This window comes from Thalassophryne amazonica, chromosome 21, assembly GCF_902500255.1.
Source record: "Thalassophryne amazonica chromosome 21, fThaAma1.1, whole genome shotgun sequence".
Classification (NCBI taxonomy): domain Eukaryota; kingdom Metazoa; phylum Chordata; class Actinopteri; order Batrachoidiformes; family Batrachoididae; genus Thalassophryne; species Thalassophryne amazonica.
This window is the reverse complement of record NC_047123.1, coordinates 23,571,320-23,586,698: the sequence shown is the minus strand read 5'-3', so window position 1 is coordinate 23,586,698 and position 15,379 is coordinate 23,571,320. Positions and strand designations below refer to the sequence as shown.

Sequence of the window (15,379 nt, the reverse complement as noted above, 5' to 3'; positions counted from 1 at the left end):
TATGGATTTGATTCATATGTTTTTACGTCAGACAAGCTTGAACCCTCGTGCGCATGCGTGAGTTTTTCCACGCCTGTCGGTGACGTCATTCGCCTGTAAGCACACCTTGTGGAAGGAGTGGTCCCCGCCCCCTCTTCGGATTTTCATTGTCTGGAAATGGCGGAATGATTTGGACTTTTTTTCCATCAGAATTTTTTCAGAAGCTGTTAGAAACTGGCACCTGGAAACCATTTGAAAAATTTATCTGGCTTTCGGTGAAAATTTTACGGGCTTCAAAGAGAATAAGGACTGCTACTACAGCTTTAAGAATGGCTTTAAGGACACTCGGCGCGCCGCGCTCCGAGCTGCGACGACGAGGCAGAAAATGCCAGATCATTTCTAAGCTGATGGCGCTGTGGATACGAGACCGTCGTGTGCACTTTCTCTGGTTATCACAAGAGCTGGACATCAGCCATTTTCCGGCAGATTTCACTTTTAACAAGAGATTTTGTCATGGAAAGCCGCGCGGAGGCTTCGTGCGTAACGACCGATTCGCTGTTTGAGCGAGACAAAGAACACCTCCGTTTCGGTGTGTCATGGGACAAGTTGGGACATGCCTATCTCGGCTTTCAATGCTTACCAGCCCAGTAAGTATCAGAGAAATTGTGGAGAGCTGGGCTTGTATTGAAATTGTATTAAAGCAATTTTTTGTGGCGTATAAGATGTCTTGTTTTTTCTTTTTGTGGTGTACAGTAGCTCTGCGGGAGCGCCCCCCCCGGTACAGTGATGATAAAGACTATTCTATTCTATTACATTTTAATCTGTTCCTAAAATTTAGCCAGTTTACACATTTGCCACTAGCTTAGAGGTATTTCAATCATACTAAAAATTGTTTACCAGGTAACTGTCATTCAGGTTTTGACCGAGACCAACTTGTAGCTAAGTCAACAAGAAGGCTCACATGCAAACTTGTTGAAGATTTTCCCCCAAACAGCATGTGTATTTGATCGGAAAGTGATACCTGTAGGCGTTGACGATTTATCGTGACAACAAGGGTTTGACTGTGACACACTTTTTAAACTACGTCACGCGATCACAGAGGTCACAAAGCGCTCACATACAAACTTGCTGTTGCTTTTGATCCAGAGAGCATGTGGAGCCAATACGAAAGTGATATCTGGTAACGTAGAGGAGTTATCGTAGCAACAAGAGGTGTGATGGAAATACGTAGGACAAAATTTATATTTAAAAGTAGTTTGTCAAGGATTATTTTTCTGCTGACTGATCAATCAGTTAGTCAACTTATTTCATCTTCAAGATTTGCTTGTGCATGCACAGTGCAATGAATGCACCCATGATCCAATCATTCCCCCACATGAGGCAGACAAGTACATGTGAATGCATTTCTGAAAACCCTCGGCTCAGCTGGGAAAACATACAAGAACATTCTCAATATCTTAGCACTACAAACTCTGCAAAAATGATCCCTTTTTTTTGCAGCTACTTTCATGCCTACTATATGTTTGGGTTGTTTTTGCAGAGCAGCTAGGCTACATGCTGTATTTTCCAGTCTTAGCCTGAACAGACTACACTTCTGGGGTTGCTATGAAACCTGAATCCTTGTTCGAAAAGTGCTGTGGTCTGGAGACCAGCCTTATAAATTACAAACTGCATCGGCACAGTAGATTTCCTAGCACGGAATCTGCCAGCTTTCTGAAAGTGAGCGTGAAGAGAAAGCAGGAAGAAACATGGCCCCAAAAGGAGAGACAGGGGCACACGAGGATGGTTCGAGTAATCAATAAGGAACAGGACTTTGGAACCACCAACACTTTGTGATGCCACAATGAATCTTTATGTCAAAAATTCATGATAAGTAATGAATAATGTGAAACCTGTGGGGTTTTAATGAGTATTTTTGGCAAATAATCCCCCAAAAGGTATATTTTAGTGACACTGATGGCTACCTGTGAACATCACCATCATCACAAATGAAGCCCACTAAACCCAGTTCATAACAGCAGATCATTTTTCCATCTTTTCATCCTGACATGTTGGTTGGATTTCAACAGTTCCAGTACATTTTATTCAGTATATTAAGATACATAAGTTCATAAGAAGAGTGACTGTCAGGGAGAAAACAGTGACCGGATGTTTTAAACCAAATGTATGGCTAGTTTTAACCCAATTCTGGACTTCTGGGATCCAATGGACAACAAAGAACTTGTTTTATAGTATTTGGCCGAACGACGGGTCTAGTCTCGGAGCCTGTGCTTGTGCCACGTGTTGCCACCTTCCAGAACCACCTTGGGTCCTAGATACCAACCATCAAGGCAGATATTCGGTACATCCCCACATATCGAAAGTAGCCATCTATCTACCGCAACCAGGTGAAATATGGGAGTCCCCTTGGCCTTCGCCAGCAGCTGGTATCCTCAACACTGAAGCACATGCGTGCTGGATCATGTCCACAGAAATGCTCCACATGATGAATGTCAAAGCGGCTGCTCCCTCACCATGCAAGTGATATTCCTTATCCGAGTCTCCCTGTGTAACCTTTAGTTCACTCCAGCTCCAGCTGTACCCAAGGATCTTCTGGGGAGATGCCATACCAAAGACAACTAGTCGTCAACGTAGGTTGAATCAGGTCCAAGTCTCACAATCACACAGTAACACAGGAAGCATCACAACTCTAAAGACTTGGACTGTGGTTCTCCTACAAACATAACAAAGGTCCACGTCTGTAGGGTTTTGATTCTTTCTGTATAAAGTACACAGGATGCAAATAGTTTGGTACATACTGTACATAGTACATACATACATTTGGTTGTCACCACTGAAACAAAAATGTGTAATGCATACACTAAGTTTGGTGACAATCGGGTGACTACAAATGAAGCTGTGAGCACTGTTGCTCACAACTGAAATCTCACATGACTGACTGACTGACTGACTGACTGACTGACTGACTGACTGACTGACTGATATCTAGTCCACCGGCTGCTCTTATCTGAAAATAAATAAACAAATAAATAAAAAGGTTTCTCTGCTTTTTGGTTTCCAAACATTCAGTTCCACCAGAAACAATCAATTTCTGTATTAATGGCTTTAAGTCTGGGGAAAAGGCTCCATCGCTACTCCACGGATCGTGAAGGTGCATTTCACAAAGCAACAACCTGTCCAAATATGGGCTTCTGCGACATACATCATAGACGTCTACAACTAGCAGTTTCATGTCTTGTTTTTGCACTCAGCAGCATTGTTTCTAAATACACACACATACAGACACGTGAAAATTCTGCCACACCCGCTCATCATCCATCCAGCAGGTGGCAGGCAGGTCTACTGGATGTTGGTCAACACAGTTTTTCCTTGCATGGAGTTTTTCCAATGGATTTTGGGTAATTTGATGGCACTGGACCCGAATCCGGTGTTAGTTTTTGCCAATCATATCATGTTTTTGAAATATGAAAACATATTTCTCGTATCAAGCGATGAAGCAAAAGCCACCGTCTCGCACACCTCTTCGGCACCATAAATGATATTACGGCTCTTTGTTCACATTTCGCAAACCTGGTTTAAAAGCTATGCTTTTGAAGTTTTTTTGTGCAAATGCATGATTAGTGGCATCAAACTCATGAGTGAATGAGCAACATTTGCATAATCCATCAATATGGAACATCTAGATTGCAAAAAAAAACATGATAGAGGAAAATTGAGCTCAGATTTGGATTCAGCACTGCAAAATTACCTTAAATTAATTCTCCAAGTCCATGCAAAATTTTTGTTGTTGTTATTGACCAGTGTAATGAAAACAAAGCTGATTTTTGGACTGATCTATTGCATGAAAGTTAACCAATGTCTGACCAGTTCATATTCATTATATGCCCCTTATATAACGGCTGAGTAGATCCTTGTCATTTGATTGGTGCTTTGTATGTCACATGATATGGATTATTTGTTCCATTTACCATGCAAACTGGTTCCATACGTTTTGCGCCACTGCACGCAAGCCCCACCCACGCACACACTATGGGACGGCGTTTAGCTAAACATGGCAGAGTTTGTTTTGCTGAAGGATGACAATTTGAATGAGCTACTTGATGGTGCTAATTCTTCTAACACACACACACACAAAAAACATCCACTACGCCATAAGACATCTGGAGGCATGAAGCGCTGTTAGGAAAAATTTCTGACACGATTTTTCACTGGACTGAGGAAGTACACAAAGTTTTTTTTTCTTTGGAAGTATCACGGACTACATCATCAGAATTATTTGTGAACTAACTGTTTTTCCAAGTTGACTGAGATCAATTTTGGGCTCCTATTTAAAGTTTGTGTTGGATTGTTTATGTCAAAGCACCAGTGATACACACCAAAAGTAAGTCCCTTTTCTGTTGTTTATAAATTAATACAATATCAAATAACAAAGATCTATTTTAGCCATTATATAAAACAAATAATGAATGTTTTTACATCCTTTCAATGGAACAAATATTATTTCATGAGGTGAAAGCCATAAAGTACCATTCAACGAGACTCCTATTTAAAGTTCCTGTTGGATTGCTGATGTCAAAGCACCAGTGATACACACCAAAATGTAAGTCCCTTTTCTGTTGTTTATAAATTAATACAATATCAAATGACAAGGATCTATTTTAGCCATCATATAAAACAAATAATGAATGTTTTTACATTCTTTCAATGGAACGAATATTTTACGTAAGCTGGAACGTACCATTCAACTCATAAACATTCATTATTTGTATACTTAAGCATGGTGAGTTATCTGATTCATTTATTTATAACAAAAAAAAAAGAATGCATAATGTGCTACATTTGTGTCTAGGTCATGCAACACTCCTGAGTCCTCCGTCCACAATAAGTGAATGTTTGTTTCTCTTTTGCGGTCAGAGTGGTGTCTGCACCAAATTAACCTTTGTAATGATCCACTGACAGAGATTACGGGGTGTGGCTCTTTGAAGCCATCTCTGCATTCTCCTCTTCCTTCTTTCTCTGCTGTTATTGTTCACCTTTTCTGAAACTCTCTCTTTAGCCTGGCACACCTATAAGGTTCGGCTAGTTCCGACTGGCTTCCTGCTTTGCTTTGCCTCTGACTCGTGTCCCCTTGCTGCCACAGCGGGACCTGACGTTAACCGCGCACAACAGGATTTCTACCTTTGCTAACTTGTTGATGACAATGTTAATAAACCACAACACAACAATCTCAACCAATGCAGGTAGAGACGGTAAAAAAAAACAAACAAACCAGCAGCTTCGTACCAGCTCTCCACTTAATTCTGTCGCTGAACTCTTCATTGGCTCCGCCCACTCCGGTTTCACCTCGTGATGCCATGGTAACCAATTAATCCGTCTTTATATTCACTGAATTTGTCTGATGGCGAGTCTGACCTCTCAACACGTTGTGACCACCTGCGAGCACAAATAAACACAATGATTACTTATCTTTCAGTGATGTCATAAAGTGGATTCATCTGTAGTGTTGCACTTACTGATTACCATACTGAGTACCTCTACGGACAGACAATCATAGGATCCTGAACACTCACTTTTATTCCAGACCATAGTCTGCACCAACATGTGATCCAGATCCCTGTTCTGTCTTAATCCTTGATCTGTTCAATGATGTTTGATGCACACTGCTGAACTTCAATCCGTATTGCTTAACTATGATGGTGATGGTTGATCTTTTGTGCTGATCCTGACCTTTGATGTTGACTAATGGGGATCAATCCTGATTACTGATCTTTGATAGTGATGGCTGAACTTTGACTGTGATCGCTGACCTTTTATCCTGATCTTTGATGTTTATTGCTGAACTTTGATCCTAATTGCTGATCTTTGATGCTGATTACTGGATCAATGTTGGCTAATAATCTTGATAGAGGAAACTTAATCCTAATTGTTAATATTTGATCGTGATTATTTGACATGATCACGAACCTTCAATGCTTATCACCGAACTTCAAGCCAGACTGATTACCTTCTACTGCCAGCTGATGGCTGAACTTTGACTCCGATTATATGCTGCTGAATTGTGATCCTTTCATTCTGCTCAATGACCTTTGATCCTGATCGCTGTTCTTTGACCGCTTAATTAATTACATCTGTTAATGAAGTTGGGTGGAGGCTATGTTTTCACCCTTGTTTCTTTGTCTGTCTGTTTGTGAACAGCGTGGAACCCACAATTTTTCATATTTCGTTATTAAATTTTTACAGAGGATTCGTATCCTAATGGGCAAGAACTAATTCAATTTTCAAGGTCAAAGTCAGGAAAAATATTGGAAAATTGGGAAAATCCCAATCTTTTAATATTGAACAAATTTTCAGAAATTCACAACTCTGTCAAAACAAGTCAAATCTCTTTCATATTTGAGAACAATAAGTAAGATGGTATCCTTTATCGACTGACAAAGTTTGATCCACATCGGATCCGGATTACAGATTTTTTACCCATTTAAATTTAACATTGAAAACCCCTTTTTACGTATATTTTACATTATATCTTAATGAAACATGCCCCAATCACTCTCATATTTGAAAGTGAGGTACAGACTGGCCGTCACTATCGCCTGACAATGTTTAATCAGGATCTGATCCAGATTTTGGATTTTATAGATATTTGAATTTAATATTGAAAGGTCATTTGATGTACATTTTGCATTATATCTCAATCAAAAGTGCCTCAGTCACTCTCATTTGTGACAGGGTTAGGGTTAGTGCAAACATTCACTCTCAGTGATTAGACTAAGTTTGATCCTCACCTGATCCGTATTGCAGATTTAGCAGATATTTGCTTTTAACATTGAAAAGCCCTTTTCATCTATATTTTGTATTATATTTAAGCTTACGAAAAGCCACTTCTAACAGGACTTTGACCTTGAAAATTTCTTCCAAGGTTAAAAACTGGTGGAACTGAAAATGAGTATTGGCAGAGGTTCCATCCTGATGATTTTTCTGTTGGCTGTTTGGTGCAAATCCACAACACAGAACACAGAGGAGGACAGAGAGACTGGACATGATCAGACAAAAGGACAGAAGTGTATTAATCCGTCCTGCAGTCCAGTGTAATTGTCATCAGGTTTAGTTAATTCCTGTGAAAAATTCCTAAATTGTCCAGCCTCTGCAGTGGTATACGCTCTCCGAGTGTCTTTGTAGTTGGTTTTCCTTTAGGACTGGCAATGATGATTTTGCACTCTGCTTCCAGTCGGTATCTTAAAATGCTGCCTGTTGTAAATTCCCAACATTCTTTTGGAACCAGTAAACACAATCAGCTGATTGTCATCTAATCACGCAATGATACTGGCTGTTATTCTGACAAAATACAATGTTCTGTTTAGAACTTTTAAAAAGTGCCCCCGCCCTCTCATACTTGTGCATGTGCTATTATAAATCCTGGGTAAGTTCTCATTGATATATAAATAAAAGTACCTGGTTGAGTCCCTGAACAGCTGGGTTTGTCCATGAAAGGAGTTCATGTGCAGTTTTATCGAGCTGTATTTGGTGAGTTACAGTTCTTGAGGGATGATGCAAGAAGCAAAAATAACAAACTCAGAGGCAGCTCCATCTGTGTGTCTTTAGAAATTCAGTTCCTCTGACAATAAACCAAAAGGCTGTTTTGACAACAGAGAGAAAAAGTACAACACCGAATCGACTCATTCACACTATTCACCATGAATCTGGGCCATGCGCAGGTGTGCGTCTCTGTGATTTCAACATAAAACTTTTGAAAGACCAGTCATAAAGTTTTTAAACTGTTTGATTAAATTAGATTAGACAGAATTTTATTAATCCCTTGGGAAGACTCCCTCAGGGAAACTGAGGTTCCAGCAGCATTGCATAGCAGCACACATGGTAAGAAGCACACAAAAGTGAAAATAAAAAGCAATTTGCAAATATAAATACCAGAAATACTGCTCCCTACTGGTTTACTGGCTGCTACTGTTCCTCTCCTTCCCGTCCCCTGTCTTCCTGTTACTCCTCCTCCCCCCGAGTAAGTTGTACAGTCTGATAGCCTGAGGGAGTTTTGTGCTTAGGGAGTTCAAATTTTTTTACATTTTCACAGGAATAGGAAGTGTGGGGAGCTGGATGGCAACCCCCCCCCCCATTCTTTTTTGTTCTTCCAAAGCACACAGATGCACAATTTTCATCTTCAGTATTATATTTTTGCATTCTATATGCTTCGAAGTAGTTCATCAGTTCAAGCTCGTTCAGGATTTCCAAACATCGGTTATGGTTTTATACTATGTGCATTATTAACTGTTGTTACACACACACACACACACACACACACACACACACACACACACACACACACACACACACACACACACACACACACACACACACACCCACCCTCCACACAGTAACACACAAAACACAGCCAAGACAACACATAATTCTAATTAAAAATAACTTAATACCTGCAACTAAAATTAATAAGAGAACTTTATTTTGGGTTTAATACTGACTCACGAAAATGGTGCCGGCTGCAGAAGCCCTAACATGTCGGGCCCTGCAATCCCCCCCCAAGATTGTGTTTTTTAAAATTAAATAACTGTCCATTTTATAGGTCCAGACTAGCTGTATCCAGCAAGAAATAATAATACGAAGAAAATATATACGAAGTAAAAGAAAACCAAGAAAAAGAAAACGAATGAAAGAAAAAACATGAAGAATCATCTGTCCATGAATGTAGGATAATTTCCTATGACCTGCATACTATTATAGATTAATGTGTTTTTAAGGCTCCTGTCCAATCTGTCAAAAATCCACTGGTGATTATGAAAGATATGGGTCCGGTTTCATAAAGCAGTCTAATCTTGTTTAGTCGAATAAACCCACTTAGTTGACTAATTTTTTGAGGTTAGTCATTGCACAAAGCGCTTAGTCGGCTAGAGTTTCGTGTTACCCGACTGCAGTTTTTAGTCTGGTACAGAGGAGGCTATTCTTATTTTAGTTGACAAAACATCAGTGTTTTGCCTCAAAATATGGCGGCTATCAAGTACCACCACTTGATGGAACACTCTAGAGCACCCCACGTTGGTCGTATTCCTCCAAAAGGAGAGTTTCCTCCGCTTTAAGCCACGGTTGTAGCAGATGACTGTTGTGATGTGTTTGTTAACCAAACAAAAACGGAAGTAAACAAAACTCTCGTGCATTGGAGGCGGTTCTTGGCAACAACACTCGTGAAGCCATTATGCCTGTGAAAATAGTCGACTGACATAAGACGGCTAATCTACAAGTTTAGCAGTTGATGTGAAATGGTGATTAGACGGATAATGGTGAGCGACTAACCATAGTCGACTAATAAGTTTAGTAGACAAAAAGATCAGGCCACTTTATGAAACTGGGCCCTGGTTTACGATATAAAATGAGTATATTACTTTACAAATTTGACTTTTTATGTTCGTATTCAAAATTGAAAGAGTTGTTTACTACTAGCATTTTATTTTTTTAAATCGGTGACAATATTATGCTGCCATTCCATGTTTGAGCAGAATCTGCTCAGCGGATGGCCAAATTGCGATGACTCTGTCGTTGTTGTCCCTCCCATCAAAAAATTCTGTCTCCGCCCCTGCAGGTAGCCATTTATTTGTGTGTGTGTAATTTCTGGAGCTGATACAGGTGTGAAGTGCCGGAACAATAGCTGGTATATGATGTTTTTGGTAACTGGACCTACAGCAACGGTTAAGCAGCTTAAAGAGTTGCTGAAGACTACAACCATCTACCTTACTTTAATCTGACACACTCTAACAAATGAAACACAGAGGTGTTAAATGTAATTAATATTATTTTCAACATACTTGCAAATGTTAATTTTAGGGATTTAAGTAATGTTTCATTTGATTTAATTAATTTCAATTACAATATGGTACTGCACTTAATTGTCAATGTTATGTGGAAAAATTTTCCTTAACTTTATCAATTAAATTCAATTTTTTATTTCTTAGCGTACACTTTGACTTTCACTCCTACTTTAATTATTGACTTTCTTTTATTTTTACGCTTGGATGCACATTAAAGTATTACCTGTATTTTATTTTGTGCACTTTTATTTTGTGTTGATGTTGCTGGTATTTCCTGACTTTAAAAAATAAAAACACATTGCAATGGCGACAAAATGTTACAACAAAATGAGTGCAAATTACCCAACCTACAAAAATATGCAACAAATGATAGAAAATAACAACACTAAGTGTCTAAAAGCTGTTTGTTTCTTCTCTCGTAGTTTACAAAACATAGTGTGTCTCTGGATTTTATTTTGACACTGAAATTTTAAAAAGTTTCAGCTCGTGTCTCCAGAATTCTAGACTCACCTCTGCTGTCAGCAGACTGTTCAGTCCAGTCAAGTCCAAAGTGGGAAAACTATGCAAGTAAGAAAGAGCCCAAAACTATTTGGTTTTTTCTTAAAAACGACATAAATCCGTGTGGTTTAAGTCATTTTCTAAGAGGTATGAAGCACCGTGTCCACAGCCGCATCCACTTCACGCAATCTTACAATTACAAAATAAAGCCTTTAAAAAGCTCCTTTCATTTAAGTCTTTTTTTAACTCTTTACAGCGCAACTAACTTTTACATTTCGCGGAATAAAACTACAATACTACAAGCTTATGTCCCACAACTTTAACTCCTGTTGTTTTTTTTTTAACCCTCAATCCCTCCCTGCTGCTTCTACGGCCGTCAAACTCCACAGAGTTCATTTAGGAAGTGGTTCCGGTGTGACTTTCAAAGTAAAGCGGGATATTTTTGTTTTCAATTTAGCAGTCATAATGTAACGTTTGGTGTTTGACCAAAGAGTTTTTACGAATCGTTACATGACATCATCTAAAAAAAAAAAAAGAGTGATAATGATGCATCATGTCATGAAAAATAAGTCGCAAATCCACTGTTTTAAAGTGTGTGTGACGAGCAAATAAAATGTCAAATCAGAATCAGAATCAGAAGAAGTTTATTGCCATTGCCAGTGAACAGGATTCACAGACTAGGAATTTGCTTCGGTACAATGGTGCAACATTAAGAAGAGATAAAATGCTAGGATAAAATATAACATATGTGTCAAAATAAGATAAAATATAAGATAAAGAAAAAGAAATATGAAATATGAAAGGCTGTGTGCAACAGAAAAACAGAGAAACAGAAAAAACAGTGCAGTGGGAGGAGTGCAATTAAAAACCAAAGTACATTGTCTAAAGTGACCCGTGATAAAATGATAAAGTGACAGAGTTAAGCTTAAGGTGACTGAGTTATGAGGTGTTCATGAGTCTAACGGCAGAGGGGAAGAAACTGTTCTTATGGCGGGAGGTTCTGGTCCGGATGGACCGTAGCCTCCTGCCCGAGGGGAGTGGTTTGAACAGACCGTGTGCAGGGTGAGAAGGGTCAGCTGTGATCCGACCTGCTCGGCCCAGAGTCCTGGAGACGTGCAGGTCGTGGAGAGATGGAAGGCTACAGCCGATCACCTTCTCAGCAGAGGCCACAATGTGCTGCAGTCTGTGTCTGTCCCTGGCTGTGGCCCCGGCGTACCACACTGTGATGGAGGAGCAGAGGATGGACTCGATGATGGCCGTGTAGAACTGCACCATCAGCTGGACAGGCAGCTTGGCCTTCTTCAGCTGCCGCAGGAAGTACATCCTCTGCTGGGCCTTCTTGATGAGGGAGCTGATGGTTGACTCCCACTTGAGGTCCTGGGTGATGGTGGTGGAAATGGACTGACTTTTCTAAATAAATGTAGAATTATGGAAATATTGATGTATTTTATTTTTCGTGCCGTGAGAAATTAAATCATAAACAGGGAATTTAGCCTGATTTCACTCAGAAACAAGAAGCTGTGAGGAATGTGGCCTTTGATGACATCATATAGGGCAACGCCCCTCAAGCCCCTCTTGAAATGAATGGGAAAAACTGAATTTTCTAGTGTTTTTTTTTTTTTGTGGACTTTGACGGTGAATACGTCAAAATGGTTAAAATGTGTGTTTCTGTTCTTTCCAATCATGTACACAGGTGGAGTGATTTTCACACTGGTAGTAGTCAGTGCCTGGCGTTACATCATGATTATAGATCAAAATGGCTGTCAATCTGTTGTGCATTTTTCAGACGCACTCTTTTTCTTAAACTTGTATCAGCTTTATCAAGACTCGCACAAGTTAAAGAGTTGGAAGTAATGATTTATAATCTGGTATGTCATTTTTTTAAAGGATAGTGTTGACTGGAGTGAGATATGCCCTTTAATTAACACACTTCCTGTGCAGTGGGTTTGAAGAGTAAATTGTTTTCCCCTCCCCTTGTTGCTAAGCAGCAGCAGAAACATCCTTTGAAAAGTGTTTAAACTATTTAGATTTGTTTTTTGCTTCTTTTTTTTTTATGTATGTCTTTTGTCACCCCCTTTTTCCTCTGTTAAGTTGGCAATGTGGTTTTGTACAGCATTTAATCATTTTAAACTACTTTTTTAACCATTTACACGCGCTTGTACAAAATAGCCCATTTCATTCCACAGTATTAGAGCGACCTCTGTTGGTTATCGTGCCCATTTTGTTTAAACAATATTGAATTTTGCTGTTTTGCTTTTTATTTTATTGTATTTATTTATTTATTGTTCTTCAATTGCAGAAAACACATATATGCCGTGTGTCACGAAACATAATAATAATAATAATAATAATAATAATTTTCATTCAAAAATATAATTAAAATGCATGACATTAAAATGGATATGTTATAAACAAAGTCATAGATTATATATAATAGATATAATAATTTTATTCTCATGACAGCAAAAAACACAAAAACACAAATAAAGACTGGAGAATAAAATCGAAAAAGCGACAGTTAAAAATAAAAGGCAGAAAACCTTTTAAATATTACGTTAAAATAATTATAAATAAACAAACGAACAAAAAAATACATCGAACTTCCTCAATATAAACATAAATTTAACTGATCACAACTTTCATAAACGATTTTATTTTGTGAAAGTTGACCAGAACCGCGGGCTGTTATTGTGGGTAACTTGACGTGTGTTTGCAGCTTTTCTCTCCGGCTGTAAAAGTTTTCCTGACGCGGAGGTGGAAACATGGCGCGGTGAGCGTCACGTGACTTCGCACAAACAGCGATTCCACTCAAAAAGACAAAATGTTAAAAGATGTTTGTTTGTTTATTTGTTTCTTTTTCAGAATGAAATCCCACGACAAACACACTGGGTTTCACTTCTACCCCATTCAAAATTCTCTTTTTATTCAGAATTTATTTAATGTTTGTGTGAGAGTCTGTTTGCTGAAAAGTTAATTTAAAAAGAACCATTTAGGAAATACTATGATAATTTCATGCTTATTTATTTTAAAATGTGTTTATAAGAATCTTGATCTATTTATTGATTTATGTATTTATTTATTTATTTGTAAATGTGATTATATAAAACAAGACTCAAAACTATGACTGTAAAAGACTAAAAATCAAGCACCAATTAAATGTATTTCTATTGCACCAAATTATCTTCATAAATGATATGTTTAGCATTCATTAGCAGAGGTATGCACTCGACCTAGTGCCCTTCTTGTTGTCTGTAACTGTCCTATTTTGGTCTATTAAAAAAATAAGTATAAATATTAATGTATTTTAAGTTTCAACAACAAACTACGAATAGGTCAGTTCACTGCATTTTTTCAGAGGTGCAACTCCAGTTCATAGCAAATGTAACTGAGTCCAAAGGCATCGCCTTTGCTGTAAAATTACAGTTTTTAAGGAAATAAATAGTGAAATTCGGCCTAAAATGTACCATAAGGTCTAGACTGCCCCCTACTGTACAAAAAGTATATGTCCTGCTTTATGTTTCGCCGTTCCAAACACATCTTAAAACGTCCGAATTAAAATTATACATGAACACATGTGCCAATTTAAAGCTATAAAAGCCATATTATACATTATTACGATTATTACTGTTGTTATATTGCATAAAACATCAGTGAATTGCAGTTTTCTAAACGTTGTAGAAAAACGGCTCGCTGTTCTTTTTTTTTTTTATTCCAAAATATCTATACACGCTGGATGCAGGTAAAACGTGCGTGATCTTGTCTTTCGGGTGTATTTGAGGACGACCATTGTGAGAAAAGAAGCAAAATCCTACTTTTACCAGGAGTGGGGTTCGAACCCACGCAGACATACGTCCATTGGATCTTAAGTCCAACGCCTTAACCACTCGGCCATCCTGGTTTGAGTACCGAAATTTGGCCACACAGTTTTTATAAATTTAAGACAAAGATGTTACGTAATTACATGAAACATTATTTTGAAGTTAACGATCACAAAATGTGTGACCCACATACTCATTCAATACATATGAACGTTCATTCATTCATGAACGTTTGGCCGATTACGTCGCGTAATGGAAGTGTGACAGTGCGCTATTCTTTCGGATTACTTTTTCTTTCCTTCTCTGTTACAACTGTACCTTTCTGTCTTTTATAAACAAAATGAAATTTGATAAACGTGTCCATAAGGTCCGTACGAGTCCCATAATGCAACGCGCCTTTGGAAGAGTTCTTGCCGCGAACTGTGCGCACGTGACCATGTAATGACGTTTAAAATTAACATTAGCATTGTTTAAACATAAAATTTAATTGTTGAAAGACCGGTACTTGAAAAAGCAAAATTAAAACAATCACTATGAGATTTTCAGAAGTCAACAAACTCAACGAACTTTATGAACGAACTCTATGAATTTAATTAAATCCCATTTAAAGAGGGACCCACATTTCACTTACCTGACAAAATTTAGTTTCTGCTGGAATCCAAGAATTACAATGTGGGTTTATTTTGGAAACATGTAGTAAAATTACAGTTCATTTTAATGAAGAGAACAGATTTATCTAGGCAAAATTCTATAGGTATTTTCTTTTTAAGGCCATCTGCAGGAGGGCATGTGTGTGCGCATACGTGAGTTTTTGAAAGACCGTAAGTTACCTTGATGCAATACTTCACGCTGATGTTTGTGAAATGTCTTGTAAATCATTGCAGAAGTGTTATCAGGTTGCAAAAACAGCTTAGAAGTGTTTATTTCTCACTAGCTTTTACATAATACACTACTAGCATGTTGCCCATGGGGATCCACGGGTTCTAGTTTGGGTTTAAAATAGGTATCTGACATTTTTCAAAGGTGGTAATAAAATATGCAGTTTCTATAATGATTTGGAAAGGCGTATGAGTTCAGAATGTATCGACGTCCATTGTTCACTGTTGCTAGCTAATATCTGTAATTTCTCCAAAAATATTAGTCCTATCAGTGTTCTGTTTTGGCGTCATTCATCCTTGACCCAAAACACATAAGCATACCAAACGGCAAATGTCTGCTCAACACAGTTTTTCCGTGTTTGAAGGTACATGCACG

General features: G+C 38.3%; 1 protein-coding gene and 1 non-coding gene across 2 annotated transcripts in view; both read right to left on the bottom strand.

The window, feature by feature from the left end:
- The window catches only part of utrn (utrophin), a 301,805-nt gene extending 291,162 nt beyond the window's left edge, over nucleotides 1–10,643 (bottom strand). Inside the window, 2 exon segments of the mRNA XM_034162029.1 lie at nucleotides 5,263–5,412; nucleotides 10,320–10,643. Of these exon segments, the coding sequence (XP_034017920.1) occupies nucleotides 5,263–5,335 (73 nt within the window). The 5' untranslated portion in view covers nucleotides 5,336–5,412; nucleotides 10,320–10,643.
- A 3,479-nt stretch (nucleotides 10,644–14,122) lies between these two features.
- On the bottom strand, nucleotides 14,123–14,205 carry trnal-uaa. The gene has a single exon. It is a non-coding gene; the product is annotated as a tRNA-Leu (tRNA).
- Nucleotides 14,206–15,379: the final 1,174 nt, after the last annotated feature.